Genomic DNA, 21,080 nt, shown 5'->3' on the forward strand with positions numbered 1-21,080 from the left:
TAATGCAATCATAGATATGTTTTTGTGTGGTTTTTCAATGATGCAAGCATTAGATTCAAATCTGATAATATATCCTTTATCACACAGTTGACTAATGCTCAAGAGGTTATGTTTTAGACCATCAACCAGCAAAACATCTTCAATGGAGAAGTTGGATTTGTTACCTATGGTTCCTTTGCCAATGATTTTACCCTTGTTGTTGTCTCCGAAGGTGACATATCCTTCGTCTATGCTAGTGAGCTTAGAGAATTGGGATGGATCTCCGGTCATATGCCTTGAGCATCCACTATCAAGGTACCATCTCTTGCTCTTCATGAGCTTTACAAGTCATTTCGTAGGTCATTAATGACCTGATTAGTTCTTCAAGAGGGAAGTTGCGCAGATCTTTTGCCTCTTGAATAGCAGTGACTTTAGGATCCCAACTCTTAGGAAGGGATCTTAGTATCTTATTTACGAGTTCAAAATCCGAAAAACTTTTTCCGAGTCCTTTCAGACTGTTGACGACATCCGTGAAACGGGTAAACATGTCGCCAATGGTTTCACTCGGTTTCATTCGGAAAAGTTCAAAAGAATGCAACAACAGATTGATTTTTGACTCTTTCACTCTACTTGTGCCCTCGTGGGTCACTTCAAGTGTGTGCCAAATATCAAATGCAGTTTCGCAAGTTGAAACACGATTAAATTCGTTTTTATCAAGTGCGCAAAATAAGGCATTCATAGCCTTTGCATTAAGAGCGAAAGCCTTCTTTTCCAATTCATTCCAATCGATCATTGGAAGAGAAGACTTTGAAAATCCGTTTTCAACAAAGGTTCCACAGTTCAAAATCCATAGAAATAAGAAAGATCCTCATTCGGGTCTTCCAATAGGTGTAGTCCGTCCCACTGAACATGGGTAGACGTGTAATAGAATGCCCCTCTTGGTTTCCGGCGTATGCCATCTCTCTTGGGTTTTAATCCGTTAGAGAGTTAACCTTGCTCTGATACCAATTGTTAGGATCAAGAGCACTAAGCGGGGGGGGGGTCAATTAGTGCAGCGGAAATCTTTCAGCGATTTAAAAACGAAAGCTGCGTTCGTCCGATAAAAACGATTTCGATGTAAAAGCCGATTCTAAAATTACTTAAGATTAAGCGCAGTTTACGTCTAAGCATAGTTTACGTCTAAATTGAGTTTGCGTCTAAACGCAGTTTTGCGTCTAAACACAGTTTTACGTCTAAACGCAGTTTTACGTCTAAACTCAGTTTACGTCTAAACGCAGTTTTACGTCTAAACGCAGTTTGCGTCTAAAAGTAGTTTACGTCTAAAACACAGTTTTATGTCCAAACACAGTTTGCGCAGTTTGCGTCTAAACACAATTTTGCGTCTAAACTCAGTTTACGTCTAAACGCAGTTTGCGTCTAAACATAGTTTTACGTCTAAACGTAGTTTTACGTTTAAAAGAAGTTTACGTCTAAAACACAGTTTTATGTTTAAACACAGTTTGCGCAGTTTATGTTTAAACGCAGTTTTACGTCTAAACGCAGTTTGCGTCTAAACGCAGTTTTACGTCTAAACGTAGTTTGCGTCTAAAACAGTTTCAAAGAGATCTAAACTTAGAAGCTAGTTCATAAAAAGCGCAGAAGACAGTTTTGCATAATCAAAACACAAACGTAAGCTGATCGTACGAAAAACACAGATTTACGTCTGAATGCAGATTCGAAAAGATCAGCACTTAGAACTTGTTCGTAAAGGTGCAGAGAGCAGTAGTTATGTAGGAGGTTTGCAGTAATGATAAGGTACTCGAAATAAAAGCAAACCAGAGATTTAGAGTGGTTCGGTCAGTCTTGACCTACTCCACTTTTGGCTTCCTCCTCCGACGAGGTCACCGACATCAAACTAGCTGCCTTCCTTCAATGGGCGAAGGCCAACTGCCCTTTTACAGTTTCACTCCTTTTGATGGGCTCAGGAGACAACCCTTACAGAACCTTTCTCTCCTCACTTTACAATTCAGAAGCTTAAAGAACAGAAGGAGGAGACTTAAAGGCTTTACAACAATTTTGAGCTCTTAGAATCACAAAAAGAATCAAGATTTCGGTGTAGGTCTCTTTTTCATTTCTGTGCTAAATGGGTGGGGTATTTATAGGCCCCAACCCAGTTCAAATTTGGAGCTCAAAACGATCAAATCCCGGAATTCCGGGATCAGGCGGTTGCACCTCCTGACTGGAGAGGTTGCACCACCTGGCAGAGCTCGGAGACTGAGCCCAGGCGGTTGCACCTCTCTGTCAGGGGCGGTTGCACCGCCTGAGTCTGGCTCGGAGACTGAGCCCCAGGCGGTGCCACCTCTTGACTGAGGCGGTTGCACCTCTCTGCCAGAGCTCGAAGACCGAGCTCAGGCGGTGCTACCTCTCTGTCAGGGAAGTTGCACCGCCCAGTCTAGCTCGAAGACTGAGCTCAGGCGGTTGCACCTCCTGGCTCGGGCGGTTGCACCGCCCAGTCTCGCTGGGAGACTTAGCCCAGGCGGTGCCACCTCCTGGCCTAGGCGATTGCACCTCCTGGTGCAATCAGGGTCCGAATGGTTAGCTCCATTCGGCCCAATTTCAATCTTTTCAGGGGCCCAATTGCCCCAAGATTAAGCTAATGGGATCACCTCCCATTTTCCAACTTAATCAACGTGCTAACTACGATTAAATCTAAGACAATTTCTGCAGCTTTGCTCCGATGCGTCAATCGCTTCTTCCGGCGAGTTTCCGGCGAACTTCCGTCGATCATCCGATGAACCCTCGATGATTCTTCTGCGGACTTCCGGCAAACTCCTGGACTTTGCGACGATCCACTTGGCGAGTTCCGACGAGCTTCGCTTGGCAAGCTTCTGGACTTCTCGGATCTGTTCTCGCAGAACCTCCGACGATCGTCCGAACTTCCGTCGAACTCTCGAACTCCCAACGTGATCATGATCTTGACTCCGGCGCAACTCCTGCTGCTTGTCTAACTTTCATCGTAGTTAATCCTGCACACTTATCTCAACACATAGATTAGACAACAAATGACAATTGACTTCATCATCAAAATCCGAGATTCAACAAGATGGACTACGGTCCCGTGATTTTTCATGTTAAAAATTTGATATCACTGTGTGATTGATTTATTGCTCTATTATTTACGCTGTGTTGGTTGATATTTGAATTTTGATATCAAGTTAGTATTTTGATGAGAAAATAATTATTCCACTTTAATATGTTTTTTCTAACATAAAGATTCTGCAAATGAAACTCACCTTTTACTACTTCCCTTTATCAAAATAAAGAATATCATATAATTATAACTTTACAAAACATATTAATCCATTTTATAGTTGAGATATTATCGATGATTTCCTGTCAATGAGACCGACAAGATCTATGATTGTGATCATGCACATTATATACATTGTTGATCTGCAAATTGATTTAAAATTTTATTTTTATGTATATTTTATTAAAGAACTTCTATCAGAAAAAATTTACAGAACAATAGCGTTTTCACTTCTCATAGTAACAGTGATAACAACTACTTGAATGAGCACGCAGGCTGCAATGGAAATTACAACAGTAGCAATCTTCACTAGTTATATATTACAGCGAACGTAGAAGTCCACATGCTCGAAGCAATAGACCAACGACACTTCATAGCACCAGCCATATATCACTGTCCAAAACAATTCTGCCAACTTATGAAATCATTCCTCATCAAGGTTGGTAATTTTCTCATGCATCAGAAACACGCAACTGCTGCAGTGATTAAACAATCGTTTGTTAGTCAACATTCATATATATATGTGTGTGTAATATAAAGAGAGAAAGAGAGGATAAGAAGAAACAAATAAATAGGTCAGGAGTAGAAGAATGAGTCAAAATGAAAGATGTCGTTACCTCAGTCAGATTCTTTAGCTCTTCTATATTATCTGCAAGCTGTTGCTGCTTGGCGAAAAGTGTTTGCAAGATCTAAGAGGAAGAAATTGACAGATTGACTGGTTTTACAAGTAACGGCTCCTCAAGATTCCAAAAGTTAAGACAGTTCTCACCTCGTTGGTTTCCACAAGCCATTCTTCTAGCTCTGAGATTTTCTGTGCCAGATGCTTAGATGCAGAAGCTGTTCCCATGTATTGCTCCAGACTATCAATTCCCTGCATTAGATTGTTTACGATCGTCAAAATACATACTAGTGCACATACAAGTCATGTTGTTCGGAACATGAGTTTGATCATACTTTCCCCCTGGATAGGAAAGTTCATCGAGATTGAGTGTTTATATTTGAAGATAAGAAACTGAAACCAATTACAGAATATAAGGACTGTGATTAAGTCTCTTCATTTTGTACATATAAAGATTATGACATTAAATGAGAAACTCTTTTTTCTTTTCTTTTCCTTTTTCCAGCTGGTGTCAATAATATGGCAAATTTTGCTCAAATTTCATGTATGCTATAATGATTTTGGGTACAGAAACAATCTAGATAAGTTGATCTAGCTGTCTTGCCTGTTAGGTTCAAAAGAAGGGAAATAAAGTTCAGTATAACCATTGAAGAACAAATTTTCATGTAAGAATCTTCATTTTCATAATCTTTAATGATTTGTAATTACGTCTTTTTGAAGAACATAAATTTCTATGGCTACTTTAGATATGGAATTTTAAGAACTCGAGTAGCTGTATTAATCAATCCAACTAATCTTCAAATAGATCAGACGGTAGAACTCAAAAAGATAAAAGCATTGATTCTACCATATTCTTGGATAAATAAATAATTTTTTGTTCTCACCGTTGAGTTCCATGTAATATGATTCACTAATTAAATCAAGAGAATCAAGGTATGTACATCCAGAAATAAAACTGTGGTGATCAATCCAATCTACTTCTAAGCTCTAGCACGACCAACGACTTATCTGACACTATGAATATGAAGTTCAACAAGAAATAATATCATCGCGCACAGTTAATTTCCAAGAGGGAAATTTTATGCTAGTTTGATATATTCATGTTTCACAACTAATGTGTTGTATGTTTGCATGTTTGACTTAGTGTATGTTTGGTGTCATGGATTTAAATGGTATATAGTAAGGTATTTGAGTAAATGTCTATAATTGTTAGGTTGCTTTGTTTGGTTTCACATAGCAAAAAAAATAATAAGTTATATTGTTTCCAAGTAGTGGGGAAATGGATGAAAATAAGTGAATTACTGTAGTCCAGTTTCTGAATGAGGAATTTGAATAAGGTTGTTATCTTCTTTCTCTCATCTTTCAAATCCAATCTACCATAGCAGCCCTAAGAATTTTAGAGTCCCCATGGTCGATCCATGATTGTAAGCTAATGTTCACCTATATATTTAAGCAAAGCATTTCTTGTAAACACCAACAAGATTATATATGAGCTGCAACGCAGATTCTTCAACATGATGTTGCCCAAATTATAATTCTTTCTTTAGTTTTCCTCTGATATGTGATATAACAAGCTTTAAGAAGGAACACTCACAATATAATTTTCAGTCTTGGGAGTGGTTGCAATAGAATTTGACCCAAGTCGTCCATCAGAGGTTACCTGCAGATAGAAATGAGAAAAGCATCAACAGACTTTCCCTACTTGCAAGATAAAAAAAAACTCATAAACAGCATTAGTAGAAGAACTAGGAGCCAAAGATGTTACGACTTGGGACTTGCTGAGCTCTTTGAAAATGTTTTCGTCAGTTGGTTCATCCTCAAGTTTTTGTGCTTTGTAGAACACTTCCTGAAGAAAGAAGATAACACTTGAGCTGAGTATGGCAAGATAACAGATCAAAGGAATCATATACGGGCAACATGGGAACTTTACCATTAACTTGGATTTGATTTCTGGGTCAGTCCATGGTCCTTTGTCTTTCCGTAAGCAGCCTCCATGCGCAACACACTTGCACTTGCCACCAAAGAACTCTGGTATATTACTGAAAACATAAATAGATAGCGTCACATCGATTCACTTCACAGGCAGTTCTAAAAACAAAAACCATATGTACGTACCTTAAATCCACAGCTTCAGAGAGCTTACTGATGAAACTAGTCCCCAAAACCTGACACCGTCCATGGTCAGATCAAGAAGAAAAGAAAAATGCAGTTACACTGAAGATGAAGAAGCTCAACCTGTACTTTCGATAATGTTCGAGGCTCCAAAAAAGCACGTAGAATATTCCACAGGGCCTTAAACCCTGGTCCAGCATTAATAATGTATAGCTGATTGAGAGTCTGTCGATGGACAAAATGACAAATCAATGATATTGAAATATCAATGCATTCTGTTGTGCTTCTATTCGTCTAGCTGTGATCCAAACGGGTTCAAGTGTGAGAAGAAGAGAGTGTATTTGCCGAAACAAATATGATTGCCTCGAACGTATGTACTTGCTTTTCCTAAAGGAGCCCATCCCATAACAAATTAAAAGTACCTGAACTCCATTTAAGTCGGTCAAATAGAAGTGGACAAATAAGAAAAGAAGAATTTGTTGTCATTGCCATTTAACGATTAAATGATAAATTTCTAAACCCAATTAATTGAAAACATCCCTACATATCACATAGTATGTCAAGTATATCTTATTCTATATAATAATTCTAGTATATAAAACACAAATTAAAACACACAAACCTCGGGGTAGTAGTTGCTGTCGATCTTTTGAATTTCTGTGAAAATCTCTCTGGCTGGCTTTGAAAAATTTTTGATACCCTATTGCCAACAGATTCAAATTTTAAGATATTCTCCGTTAAATAAGTAAGTCAGAAGATTCCCTCTTGTATAGAAGGAAATTAATTGTAATTGTATAGAAGATTCAAATTTTAAGATAATTCTCCGTTTTATAGACAAATATTGTGAAAAATTAATTGTAATCGTTTCACAAGTTAGCACACCCACTATTTTCTTTGACAACCACTACGTGCCTTCACAGAATGAAGAAAACTCTTATTTTTAATTAATGCTAAAACCAAACATCATTATACTAAGTTTTCTTTTCTATTATTTTCATAGGAACCAAATACAGCACAAATTTTCTAGAAAATCCCATTCTAATTCAGAAAAGAAATTTATTTGCAGTCCAAATCCTCAAACATGGCTGCCAAGAAGTGACATGCATACAGAGAACAGAATTATGTTTACAAGTATTTTAAAAAAATCATGAAATTTATGAAGTCATGAAATGGGCGTAGCAGCTCACCTATCCAAAACAGACAGGGAGGGAAGAGCGTCACCCCCTCACAGTGGGACCCACCTGTCCAAGCCGTAATTAAATGTCATGGTCAATCTCTTTGACAGCAGCTCAGAATGGGCCCACCACCTTGTGAGCGGGATATTTTATGTCCTCCCTAAATTAAGGTGAGGCCACTCACTCGTGGCAAATCACATATTAAGTTTCAGATATATGTTCTGTTTCTCACTTCGGCCATAGACTAAATGCAGATAATATGTTTAAGCTATCATGAATTGTGGCTCTTTGATGCCCTCCCTCTACACTTCCTTACTCGTAATACAGTTTCACCTGTCATCATCAACTACAGGATATATGCTTCACAAACGATGCATGTATTAATGTTTTAGAAACATCTCACTGATGTTTCTACCGACAGATTAGCATTAATTCCATGTGAACTTTTGCAGAAATCATATTGAACTCTTGCTATTCCGTTTACCAGATATGCCTTATGTCCATCTTCAAAAATAATTCCCAGGATATTTCAATCAAAAGAATGTTTTCTCAATGTAGTGGCATCTGAAACCTGACCATCCTCAATGTTCATTGAACAAGGTGAAATTGAACTATGTCAAGCAATAGCTCTCATTAAGAAAAATATATGGAAAGAGTAATGTCATCATAATGATAAAATGGGAGACTTACTAGTCCTTCCACGTCTAGAATAGCTGTTATGGATGCTATGTGCCTCTTAGCAGCAAGTGAGCATGCAGGGAATCTGAGATTTAATGTTTTCTCTTGTTCTACAATATGATGCTTGACGAAGCGGTCGACTGTTGTCACAGTCAGTAGGGTGTTGAAATCTATGGAACCAATCCTTTCTATGTACAATGGCCTTCCCACATTATCAACTCCATGATATCCACGTGGATAACATTGTTGCACAGCGTCATACTCCTCAAACTCAAATTCCTGCGGTGCACAATGTGGTTGTACACATTAATCGACATCATCACTGCTTTAATGAGCGAATACGAGAACACTAGAGAACACCGTACTGCAGTTCGTAATGTCTCGGGAAGAATTAGAAGATTGCATCTGGGTTATTGAACACATTTTAATATCTGATGAAAATTTGATACTAGCAGAAAAGGGTGATACTGTTAAAGAGAGGGAAAAAGAACAAATGATCCATATATTAATTACCCTTGCGATCACATCGACCCTATTGTCTTCACGCCACTTGAGCATATTAACAAACATGATTCTGGTCTGTGCTAGGTCGAAGTTCCTCATTCGCAAAAAACTGCAAATCAAAATGAAGAATAGTGCCATCGCATTAGCATTTGAGAAAAGAACTATGAATTCATGAAATAATAACAGGAACTGGAGAGTGTCTGCGTAACAAGCGAAGTCAAGGTTGGGATCTCATAATCTGCCATACCGGAGAAGTGTATGGTAATCATCATGTTTCTCCGGAAGTTGGCCAGTTGACGCGAGCAAGTCCCTCAGAGACTGCACCTGTTTCACTTCCTCGGGATCACGGACACCTTGAAAAATAGTGCGAAACGTGTCGCTTTTAGTGATCTTCGTGAGCGACTTCTGCAAGGACCTAAAGCTCATTTTTGATGCTAACGTCGGTTTCTTCTTCTTCTTCGGTAATTCTAGGAAATGCCAATGAGCTTCAAGTGGCGAGCTGCGTATACCGATCGTCTTCCGCTGCTGCCAACCCGCATTAGGTTTCGAATCCTTTCTCTTGGAATCAGCACTGTCATCGGATGTGGCTACCATTTGAGGACCATTCTTCTTCCATAATTTCATTTGTCCCAACACTTGGAGATTCTCTTCAAATGCCTTTCGCTTTTTTGGCAGTTGCAGAATTTTGTACCTGAACAAAAAACGACAATAGAATTGGCTTCAACTCCTGCTTGATGACTAGATATTTGAAGCAGGAAGACATGTTCCGACGCCAACCTTGAGGTCGTTTTCCGAATTATATGGCTAAGGTTATCAAGCCGTGATATAAATGACATGATATATCACGCCCCTCGCATCACTTGCAGGAATAAGGAAAGCAAACAAAACAACTTTTCTTTCCAGCTTCCAAATTCCAATGTCCAACGCCAAGCAATATCTATTTTCTTTATGATATGTGACGTTTGTGGGGAAGAAAAGAATATGAATGTGTGATTGGGAGAGAGATGGAGGGAGGAATGAGAGTCCTTCACCAGCTTCCAAGAAAGGCATATATGCACTTTTGAATACAGAACCTTTTTTTTTAATTTCATGAAGGATTGAATCAAGATAATAAAATTGTTCAAGAAACAGAATACTCCATACTGGGGAAAGGGAATAACTTTATTTTCTTATCAAATCACTATATACACCATCGGTGAATATTCTAATTCCCGTCTCTTCGCATTTAAAGTCTTTTGTACTAAAATATTTGAGTGCGGTAACGAAGGTCAATATTATTTTGTTTCAGAACATCAATTGATTTTGCAATGAAAATGCTCATATACTTATTTGCTAATGTAGGTAGAACTATCAAAATTTTAAAAGATTAATTATGAAGTATTTTTATTACATGATTGTAAATGATTGACTTTATGATTATAATAATTATTATTCTAGAGTACTTATAAGTAATTAGTAATAGTTTTTGAGCTAACATTACATTTTTATGAAATTATCGAGAGTGATGTAGTACTCTTGGTTGCTATTGCTTACTGATTTAATTACTTGCAATACTTACTCATATTTTAAGTTAAATATATTTTCGATACTGATTTCATTGAATGAATTTTTGAATTGTTTCTTCATTTCGAAAGTACTAATTCATATCTCTTAGTGTCTTCATGATCCATAATTGGTATCAAAGCCAAATTCTCTTAGTTAGTTTAACACCCAAGAGAGATTATATACCTTTCTCTAGCAATCAAGAGCGTCGCTTTATCACTTGTCCTCCTATGTTGAATGAGACCGACTATATTGAAAGATATGAATGTGGATTTTTTTATTTCTATGGATTTGATTAATAGAATGTCATTGAACGTAGTTTTAAAAAATTCTTTAGACCAATGAATGAATGAAATGCTCTAGAGAAGAAAATATTCTTTTTAAATGCTAAAGTTACGAGTACGTTGTTTTGTGCTTTAAACAAAAATAAGTTTAATCATATTTCTATATGTGAAATTACACGTAATATTTGGCACACACATGAAGTTATTCATTAAGATAAAGTAGAATAAAAGAATCTAAAATAAATCTTTTAATACATAGTTATGAATTATTTAGAATGAAACCAAGTGAAACCATTGGTAACATATAAACTCGTTTTATGGATGTTGTTAATGGTTTGAAAGCTTTTAACAAATGTTTTAATAATCTTGAACTTATTAACAAAATTCTAAGATCAATTTCAAAAAGTTAGGATCCAAAGTTAATTGCAATTCAAGAAACAAATGACTTAAATAATTTTCCTCTTGAAGAACTCATAGGATCATTAATGACCTATGAAATGACTTGTAAGACACTTGATGAACATGATAATAACCTTCCAAAGAACAAGAAGGCTATTGCACTTAGAACTAAAGAAAACTATTGAATCTCAGATTTTGATGATGAAATCAATTGTAAATTGTTTGATCTAATCCATATGTTGAGAAAAATATGCAGGATTAACTACGATAGTAGTAAGACATAGAGCAGGTGTTATGCCGGAGTCAAGATCGGGACTTCATTGGGAGTTCGAGAGTTCGTCAAAGGTTTGGACATTCGTCGAAAATTCTACCGGAACTGACCGAGAAGTTCAGGAGCTTGTCAAAGAAGCTCGTCGGAACTCGCCAAGAAGATCGTCGTAAAGTCCAGAAGCTTGTCGGGAGTCTGCTAGAACTTTGCCGAAGAGATTGTCGGAAGTTCGTTGGAAGGTCGCCGGAAGAACAATTGACATACCGGAACAATAGTGCCTTGTTAAATGTCTTAGTTATTGTAGTTAGACCGTAAGTTGAGTTAGGATTGAGAGGTAATCCCACTAATTCGGTTAGGGGTCAACTAGACCCTTAATAGGGCTGAATTGGGTCGTATTGAATAGCTCATTCAGCACCTGAAATCACGGTCGGCGATGGCACTCCTGGGACTTAGTCTCCTAGGTGTTTTGGGCGATGGTACCATCGGCAGTTAATGCTGCCAGCGGTGGTACCGCCCAGTGTCAGAGTGATAGGCAATGGTACCGCCCAGTAATGTTAATAGTACCGCTAGTACCCCAGAAAATCAGGATGAGATACTTTTTGGCTCCAATTTTAAAGTCATTATGGCCTATACATACTCCACCATTTTCTACGTAAAAGGGCACGAAAGTATTAACATAATCTTGAATTCTTAGAGTGTTAAAGTATTATAAAAGTGAGAAGAGTTCTCCCTTAACTCTCTTAGCTTTGTAACCATCAATGAAAGAGGAGTGAGGCTTGTAAGGGTTATCTCCTAAACTCGACAAAAAGGAGAAAGAGTTGTAAAAGATGGTTGGTCTTCCCCTATTGAAGGAAAACTATTAATGGACGCCAGTAACCTCGACAAAGGAGGAATCAGAAGTAGATATAGGTCACAACGACCGAACCACTCTAAATTCTAGTTTGCATATTTGAGCAATTTACATTACTGCAATCTTCTTTAACTTTCTCTTTACACTCTTACGAACGTCTTCAAGTTTAATATCTTTTCGAAATGGATTTAATCGAAACAAATATTTACCGAAATCAATGATTTTTTCGCTGCACTAATTCACACCCCCCCCCCCCCCCCCCCCTAGTGCCACTCTTGATCCTAATAATTGGTATCAAAGCACGGTCATTCTCATTTAGTTTTAAACCCAAGAGAGATGACATTTGCTAGTAACCAAGAGAGTCACTCAATTATACGTCCACCCATGTTCAATGGAATGGATAACACCTATTGAAAGACTAGAATAAGGATTTTTTTAATTTATATGGATTTTAAATTATGGAACATTGTAGAAAATGGGTTTCAAAAGTCTTCTCTTCCAATGAATGATTGGAATGAGTTAGAGAAGAAGACTTTCGCTTTAAATGTCAAAGCTATGAATGCCTTGTTTTGTGATTTGGATAAAAATGAGTTCAATCGAGTGTTCATTTATGAAACAACTTTTGATATTTGGTATACACTCACGAAGGCACTGGTAGAGTAAAAGAGTCGAAAATTAATCTTTTAGTCCATACTTATGAGTTGTTTTGAATGAAACCGAGTGAGACTATTGGAGACATGTACACCCGATTTACGGATATTGTCAATGGTCAAAAAGGACTTGGTAAATTTTTTTCTAATTTCGAACTTGTTAATAAAATCTTGAGATCCCTTCCAAAGAGTTGAGACCCTAAAGTAACGATCATTCAAAAGGCTAAGGATTTAAATAACTTTCCTCTCGAAGAACTTATCGGGTCACTAATGTCCTATGAGATGACTTGAAATGCTTATGAAGAGCTTGAGAACAACCTTCTAAAGAACAGGAAGGATATGACACTAAGAATTTAAGAAGACCACTTGAAAAAAAATTCAAGTGATGATGACTTGGCACTCTTGACAAGAAAGTTTAAAAAATTTATAAAAAAAAGCAAATTTAAAAATGACTCTAATAATAAATTTGAACCTAAGAAAGAATAAGTTATATGCTACGAATGCAAGAAGCTAGGACATTTCAAAAGCGAATGTCCCCAAGCAAAGAAGAAGCTACCAAAGAAGAAGACTTTTAAAGCAATATGGGATGATTCAAGTGCATCCGAAGAAGAGGAGCCAACCAACACCGAGCAAGTTGCTCACTATACACAAACGGCTATTGGAGATGAGGTAAGCAGTTCGTTAGATGCAAAGTTATCTTTTGATGAGCTTTTAAGTACTTTACATGATTTATTTGATGAATGTAAATTAGTTAGTAAAAAATATAAAATATTAAAAAAGGAGCATGCTTCTCTTGTTACTGATTTTGATAGACTAAAAATTAAGCACGATGATAGTTTAGCTCCTTATACAAAATGCTATGAATTAGAAACACTTAAAAAGGAAAACTTGTTACTCAAAGAAACCTTAGAAAAGCTTGAGGTTGGTACAAGTCCTTGAATATGATCCTTGCCAATAAGGGTCAAGTTCATAGAGGAGGCGTAATCAGATTTGTGAGTAGCTCTCACCAAAATCCAACCATCTTTGTTAAAGGCCTTACCTTGCATGTATCACCCCACATCAAATGCAACTTTTGTTGTAAACTTGGACATGTTGCATATAAATGTCCACTTAAGAGATATAGTTCACATAAATTGATTTAGATTCCTAAAGGAACCATAAAGAACTCTATGCAAAATGATAAGTTGAGTAGGTCGATTTTTGAGGTGGCTACCTAAAAATCATCCTCTTTTGAAATGTTTATCATCACAAACTAGGAGCAAGAGATGGTACCTTGATAGTGGATGCTCAAGGCACATGATCGGAGATCTATCTCAATTCTCTAAGCTCACTAGCCTAGATGAAGAGTATGTCACATTCGGAGATAACAACAAGGGTAAAATCATTGGCAAAGGAACCATAGGTAACAAATCCAATTTTTTGATTGAAGATGTGTTGCTGGTTGATGGCTTAAAGCATAATCTTTTGAGCATCAGTCAATTGTGTGATAAAGGATACATCATTAGATTTGAATCCAATGCTTGCATTATTGAAAAACCACACAAAAATATATCTATAATTGTCCTAAAATAAAATAATGTATACACTATCGATATTGATGATCTTTGTAATAAAATGTGTTTTTCAGTTTTGAATGACGATGCTTGGCTTTGGCATAGGAGATTAGGTCATGCAAGCATGAAACTAATATCTCAAATCTCATCTAATGAACTTGTAAGAGGTATTCCTAATATTAAGTTCGTTAAAGACGATATATGTGATGCATATCAACTAAGAAAACAAATAAAATGTAGTTTTAAACCAAAAAATCAAATAAGCATGTCTAGACCATTGCAATTGATTCATATAGATTTATTTGGACCAATTGATACATCAAGCCTAGGTGGTAGCAAATATACCTTTGTCATTATAGATGATTATAATATATACACTTGGACATACTTCTTAGTACACAAAAGTGATTGCTTTAGGTATTTTTCAAAGTTTTGTAAACTTGTTCAAAATAAAAAAGAATTTATGATTTTATCAATTCGGAGTGATCATGGTAGCGAATTTTAAAATTATGATTTCTAAAATTTTTATGAATCTAATGGATACAACTATAATTTCTCGACTCCAAGAAATCTTCAACAAAATAGAGTAGTAGAAAAAAAAATAGAAACTTACAAGAAATAGCAAGAACCATGTTGAACCAACATAGCATACCCAAATATTTTTGGGTCGCGTCGTTAATACGATATGCTATGTCATGAATAGGGTTCTAGTAAGACTATTACTTTCCAAAACCCCATATGAATTGTGGAACAACAAAAAACCCAATATTTTATATTTTAAAGTTTTCAGTTCTAAATACTTTATCTTAAATGAAAAAGATGTCTTAGGAAAGTTTGATACAAAATCCGATAAGGGGTTTTTCTTAGCTATTCTTCTATTTCTAAAGCTTTTCATATTTTTAACAAAAGAACTTTGGTTATAGAATAATCTATTCATGTTGTCATTAATGAGGTTTTCGAATTTAAGAAAAATGAGTTTGATGATGATTTTAATTTTAATGCTTTGAATTTAAATGAACCTTCTCCTTCAACTAGCAACTTAGATGTATCTTCTTCCGAAACATCCTTACCAAAGGAATGAAAGTACATAGATGCTCATCTTAAAGAGCTAATCATAGGAGACATATCAAAAGGGGTTCAAACTCATTATTCTCTTAAGAATTTTTGTGCTCACACTGCTTTTCTTTCTCAAATTAAACCTAAATGTATTGACGAAGCCTTAAAAGATGATTCATGGGTTATTGCAATACAAGAAGAGTTGAATCAATTTGAGAGAAACGAGGTGTGGAAGCTTGTTCTGAGGCCAAATGACCATTTAGTTATTGGTACTAAATGGGTCTTTAGAAACAAGCAAGATAAATTTAGTAACATGGTTAGAAATAAGGCTAGATTAGTTGCCAAAGATTTCAACCAAGAATGAGGTATCGATTATGAAGAAACCATCACTCCTATGGCACGATTAGAAGCATAAGGATGCTTCTTGCCTATACTAGTAGTAATAATTTTAAGTTGTTTCAAATGGATGTTAAAAGTGCTTTTCTTAATGGTTTTATTTCTGAACAAGTTTATGTTAAACAACCTCCCAGATTTGAGAATGATAATCTTCTTAATCATGTGTTTAAATTGACTAAAGCTCTCTATGGACTGAAACAAGTCCCAAGGGCTTGGTATGAGAGACTTAGCTTATTTCTTATCCAAAATAATTTCTCTAAAGGCAAGGTCGATACTACAATGTTTATTAAGAATTTTGAAAATAATTTTCTTATTGTTTAAATTAACATTGATTATATTATTTTTGGTTCTACAAATGAATTTCTATATGAATCATTTGCCAAGAGTATGAGTTAAGAGTTTGAAATGAGTCTAATGGGTGAACTAATCATCTTTTTAGGCTTACAAATCAAACAACTTAGTAATGATATTTTTCTTAGTCAAACAAAATATGCTTTAGACTTACTAAAAAGTTTAATATGGATAGTTCAAAGGCTATCAACACTCCTATGAGTACCTCCACTAAGTTAGACATTGATGAAAGTGGAGAAAGCATTGATCAAAAAGCTTATAGGAGTATAATAGGTAATTTACTATATCTCACCGCAACTAGACCGGACATCATGTTTAATGTAGGACTTTGTGCTAGGTTTTAGTCTAATCCTAAGATATCTTATCTTAAAGCAATTAAAAGAATTCTTAGATATCCTAAAGGAACCACTAATCTGGGATTATGGTATCTAAAATCCGAGAACTTTGAACTAATTATTTATGTTGATGTGGATTTTGTTGGATATAGAATAGATAGAAAAAGTACATCTAGAATATGTCAATTCTTAGGTCATGCACTTGTCTCTTGGTCTTCCAAGAAACAAAAACTCGGTTGCACTATCTACAACCGAAACCGAATATATAGCTGCGAGTGCATGTTGTGCATAAGTTGTATAGATGAAAAATATATTAGAAGATTGTAAGATTCATCTAAAGAACATTCCCATAAAATGTGATAACACAAGTATAATATGTTTAACGAAAAATCCTATTCAACACTCTAGAACTAAACATATTGACATTAGGCATCACTTTATACGAGAACATGTTAATAATCACGATGTAATTTTAGAATTCATTGATACGAAACATCATTTGGCTGATATCTTTACAAAACCTTTAAATGAAGAACAATTTGATTTCATTAGAAGGGAGTTAGGGATGTTAAATTGTCCGAATGCATGATCTTTGATGTATACCTTTTCCGAACTTTCTCAGCTTTCATGAAATCTAAAATATGAAAACTTAATGATGGTTGATACATGAAATTCATTGACAAATGCATCTTTCACGGATTTCACTCTTATGAATTTTTAATGAGAAACAAATTTGATTTATGAAGGCTTATTCATGAAATTTCTTTTATCCTTCATATGATTCTTCTTTCACATGAATTCTTCCTTACTCTTCTCATGAAAGAATAATTTTTATGAATTTTTAGTATGAGATAATCACTTGCAAGAATAGAGATTTGATTTCAATATCTTGATCCTTTTCATGAATCCCTTCTCTTTGTTAAAATTGAAGGATGATTCATGAAACTCATTTATTGTTTTTGACTTGATTCAAATCATTTCATAAATTTGGTTCTTAATGGATTCCCTCCTTACCTTCCTTCCTCTTCTTTATAAGTTTTGATGCCAAAGGGGGAGAAGTTGATGGAATCTCTCTCTTTAATGTTGATAACTTTTGATGTTGAATGTTACCATGCAACGATGCAATATCGATTGGATAAATTAGTGTAAAACTTACTTGAATTCTTACCACACTTGTATTGTTGAATTGTTCACCTTTTTGTTGATAACAAAAGGACAGAAATGATACCAAAATAGGTAAATTGATGACTAATTGGCATTGGCATTGCAAATGTATCCAATGTATTTTATCGTAAATACTTATCATAGACACTTGAAATGTTTCATGAATGCTTGATAAATGTATCTCATTATGATAAGATATTATGAGCTCATCTTGCTATATTCATATTTTAAATTTGTATCATATTTGAAAATGATGGATGTCATACCTTGAACTTGAAAATGGATTTCATACCTTGACATCATTTTTGTTGATAAATACGTAGCATCATATTTTGAGAATGTTAAATCATGATAGTGCATGTTGATAAATTTAAATGAACTAAACTTATCGGTTTGATACTTGAATTCAAGAATGTCTTTTCTTAAGTATGGCATATAGATAGGGGGAGTTAAGGTTAACTCCGTCATCAATTGATTGTCATCATAAAAAAAGGGGAGATTGTTGATTCTCAAATTTTGATAATGAAATTAATTATAAATTATTTGATCTAATCCATATGTTGAGAAAAGTATGCAGGATTAACTACGATAGTAGTAAGACATAAAGCAGGTGTTGTGTCGGAGTCAAGATCGGGACTTCGTTGGGAGTTCGAGAGTTCATTGGAAGTCCGGTCATTCATCAAAAATTCTATCGGAACTGATCGAGAACTCCAAGAGCTTACCAAAGAAACTCATCAGAACTCGTCAAGAAGATCGTTGTAAAGTCTAGAAGCTTGTCGGGAGTTCGTTGGAACTTTGCCGAAGAGATCATCGGAAGTTCACCGGAATAACAATTGACATATCGGAACAAGAGTGCCTTGTTAAATAGTTATTGTAGTTAGACCGTAAGTTGAGTTAGGATTGGGAGGTAATCCTAGTAACTCAGTTAGGGGTCAACTAGGCCCTTAACAAGACTGAATTGGGTCGGATTAAATAGCCCATTCAGCACCTGAAACCAGATCGGTGGTGGCACCGCCTGGGACTCGAACTCCTAGGTGTTTTGGGCGGTGGTACCACCAGTAGTTAATGCTGCCAATAGTGGTACTGCTCCTGTCAAGTAATGGTACCGCCAAAGCTCGGTCTCCGAGCTCTATCAAGCGATGGTACCACCCAGATTAAGCGGTGGTACCGCCCAGTGTTAGAGTGGCAGGTAGTGTTACTGCCCAATAATGATAGTGGTACCGCTAGTACCTTGGAAAACCAGGATAAGACACTTTTTGGCTCTAATTTTAAAGCCATTGGGGCCTATAAATACCCCACCTTTTTCTGCATGAAAGGGCATGAAAGTGTTAATATAATCTTGAATTCTTGGGTGTTAAAGTGTTGTAAAAGTGAGAAGAGTCCTCCCCTCCCTCTCTTAGCTTTATAACCATCCAAGAAAGAGGAGTGAGGCTTATAAGGGTTATCTCCTAAACCCGGCAAAGGGAGAAAGAGCTGTAAAAGATGGTTGGTCTTTGCCTATTGAAGGAAGACCATTAGTGGACGCCGATGACCTCGACGGAGGAGAAATCGGAAGTGGATGTAGGCCACAACGATCGAACCACTCTAAATTCTGGTTTGTATTTCTATTTGAGAAATTTACATTATTACAATCTTCCTTAACTTTCTCTTTACACTCTTACGAATGCCTTCAAGTTTAATATCTTTCTGAAACAGATTTAATCGACACAAATATTTGCTGAAATCAATGATTTTTTCATTGTACTAAACCCCCCCCCCCCCCCCCCCCCCCCTCTTAGTGTTGCTTTTGATCGTAACAAAAACAAAAACCACTCAAGTGAAAGCCAAGTAATGATAATTACCTGACACTCCTCACAAGAAAAATTAAAAAGTTTATAAAAGGGAACAAAATAAATCTTATAAAATAAGGCTCTAAGAATACAAATAAACTTAAAAAGGATAATCATTTGCTATGAATACAAAATGCTGGGGCACTTAAAAAATGAGTGTCCACAATTGAAGAAGTTGCTAGCACAAAAGAAGAAGAAAGAACTCAAGACGACTTGGGATGAATCAAGTGTATTAGAAGACGAAGAGTAAACTAATGAAGACGAGGTGGTGAACTACGCTTTTATGATTCTCAACAATGGTATATGACTCAACTAAAACCTCTTTATCTTATGATGAATTACTTGTTATATTTTATGATTTATATGATGAATTTAAATTAGTTGGTAAAAAAAATAAATGGCTAAAAAAGGATCATGTTTCTCTCTCTAAAAAGTTTGATGAATTGAAGAATGAGTATAACAATTACATGCTAACTTCTTGCATTAAATGTGAAATATTAGACGCAGTCAAAAAAGAAACTATGTTATTACAATAAAAATAAAAAAAAATTTAAAATTAGAAACAAATCATTAAATATGATTCTTGCTAACAAATGTCATGTACATAGAAAGGAAGAAATCGATTTTGTGAGTAGTAACACTCAACAAAAGCTAACTATATTTGTTAAAGGACCCACATTATATGTTTCTCCTAAAGTTAAATATAATTTTTATGGTAAATATGGTCATTATGTTTATAAATATTTATTTAAAAAATATAGCTCACATAAATTAGTTTGGGTTCCTAAAGGAGCCATAAATGACTTAATGCCTAAAGTTAAGATAGGTAGATCTAATCATAAGAGACCCAAAGTTAAATCGGTACCTAAAACAAACCCTCATTTCTTATAGATATGTCTACGATCGAAAGATACGAGCAAAAAATGATATCTTAATAGTAGATGCTCAAGGCACATGACCAGAGATCCAACATATTTCTCTAAGCTCACTAGCCAAGATGAAGGATATGTCACATTCGGAGACAATAACAAAGAAAAAATTATTAGCAAAAGAAATATAAGTAATAAATCAAATGAAGATGTGTTATTAGTAGATGATTTAAAAAATAACTTACTAAATATTAAACAATTATGTGATAAGAGATATAACATTAAATTTGAATATAATCCTTACATTATAGAGATATTGTACAAAAATAAAAATCTATGATTGCCTTAAGGAGTAATAATGTGTATACTATTGATCTTGATGATTTTGTGATGAAGCTTATTTTTTAATTTTAAACGATGATGCATGACTTTGGTATAGGAGATTAGGTTATACAAGTATGAAATTGATTTCACATATTACAACTAAAGAACTTATAAGAGATATGCCTAGAATCAAATTTGTCAAAGATAAAGTTTATAATGCATGCCAACTAGGTAAATAAATAAAGAGTAGCCTTAAACCTAAAAATCAAGTAAGTACCCCTAGACTACTATAATTAGTTCATATGGATTTATTTGGACTAATTGATATTACAAGTCTAGGAGGTAGTAAATATACTTTTGTAATTATTGATAATTATAATAGATATACTTTAATATATTTCTTGGCACATAAAAGTGACTGCTTTAAATGTTTTAAAAAGTTTTGCAAACAAGTTTAAAATGAAAAAGGTTTTATGATTTTTTCTATTCGTAGTAATTATGGTGATAAATTTAAAAACCATAATTTTTAAAAATTTTGTGATTCAAATATGAATGACTACAATTTCTTTACTCCAAGAAATCTATAACAAAATAGAATTGTTGAGAGAAAAAATATGAATTTACAAAGATGACAAGAATCATGCTTAAAGAACATAGCCTACCCAAATATATTTCGGTCAAAACTATTAACACGGCATATTATGTCATAAACAAGGTTCTCTTAAGACCATTACTATCCAAAAATCCTTATGAATTATGGAACAATATAAAACCCAACATTTCATATTTTAAAATTTTTTATTATAAATATTTTATTTTAAATGAAAATGATGCCTTAGAAAAATTTGATATAA

At 35.1% G+C, this 21,080-nt stretch overlaps 1 protein-coding gene across 1 annotated transcript; it reads right to left on the reverse strand.

Annotated features, from left to right (window-relative positions):
• Window positions 1-3,547: 3,547 nt before the first annotated feature.
• On the reverse strand, window positions 3,548-9,067 carry LOC135622169 (phosphatidylinositol/phosphatidylcholine transfer protein SFH11-like). Its single transcript, XM_065123813.1, has 12 exons — window positions 8,604-9,067; window positions 8,366-8,465; window positions 7,865-8,131; window positions 6,622-6,699; window positions 6,123-6,224; window positions 6,003-6,052; window positions 5,818-5,926; window positions 5,656-5,733; window positions 5,482-5,547; window positions 4,038-4,139; window positions 3,886-3,957; window positions 3,548-3,744 (listed from the first exon to the last, which is right to left on the reverse strand). Exons 1-12 carry the CDS (start codon window positions 8,978-8,980, stop codon window positions 3,721-3,723), a joined length of 1,425 nt encoding a protein of 474 aa, XP_064979885.1. The 5' UTR covers window positions 8,981-9,067; the 3' UTR covers window positions 3,548-3,720.
• Window positions 9,068-21,080: the final 12,013 nt, after the last annotated feature.

Source organism: Musa acuminata, chromosome BXJ2-9, assembly GCF_036884655.1.
Source record: "Musa acuminata AAA Group cultivar baxijiao chromosome BXJ2-9, Cavendish_Baxijiao_AAA, whole genome shotgun sequence".
Lineage (NCBI taxonomy): Eukaryota > Viridiplantae > Streptophyta > Magnoliopsida > Zingiberales > Musaceae > Musa > Musa acuminata.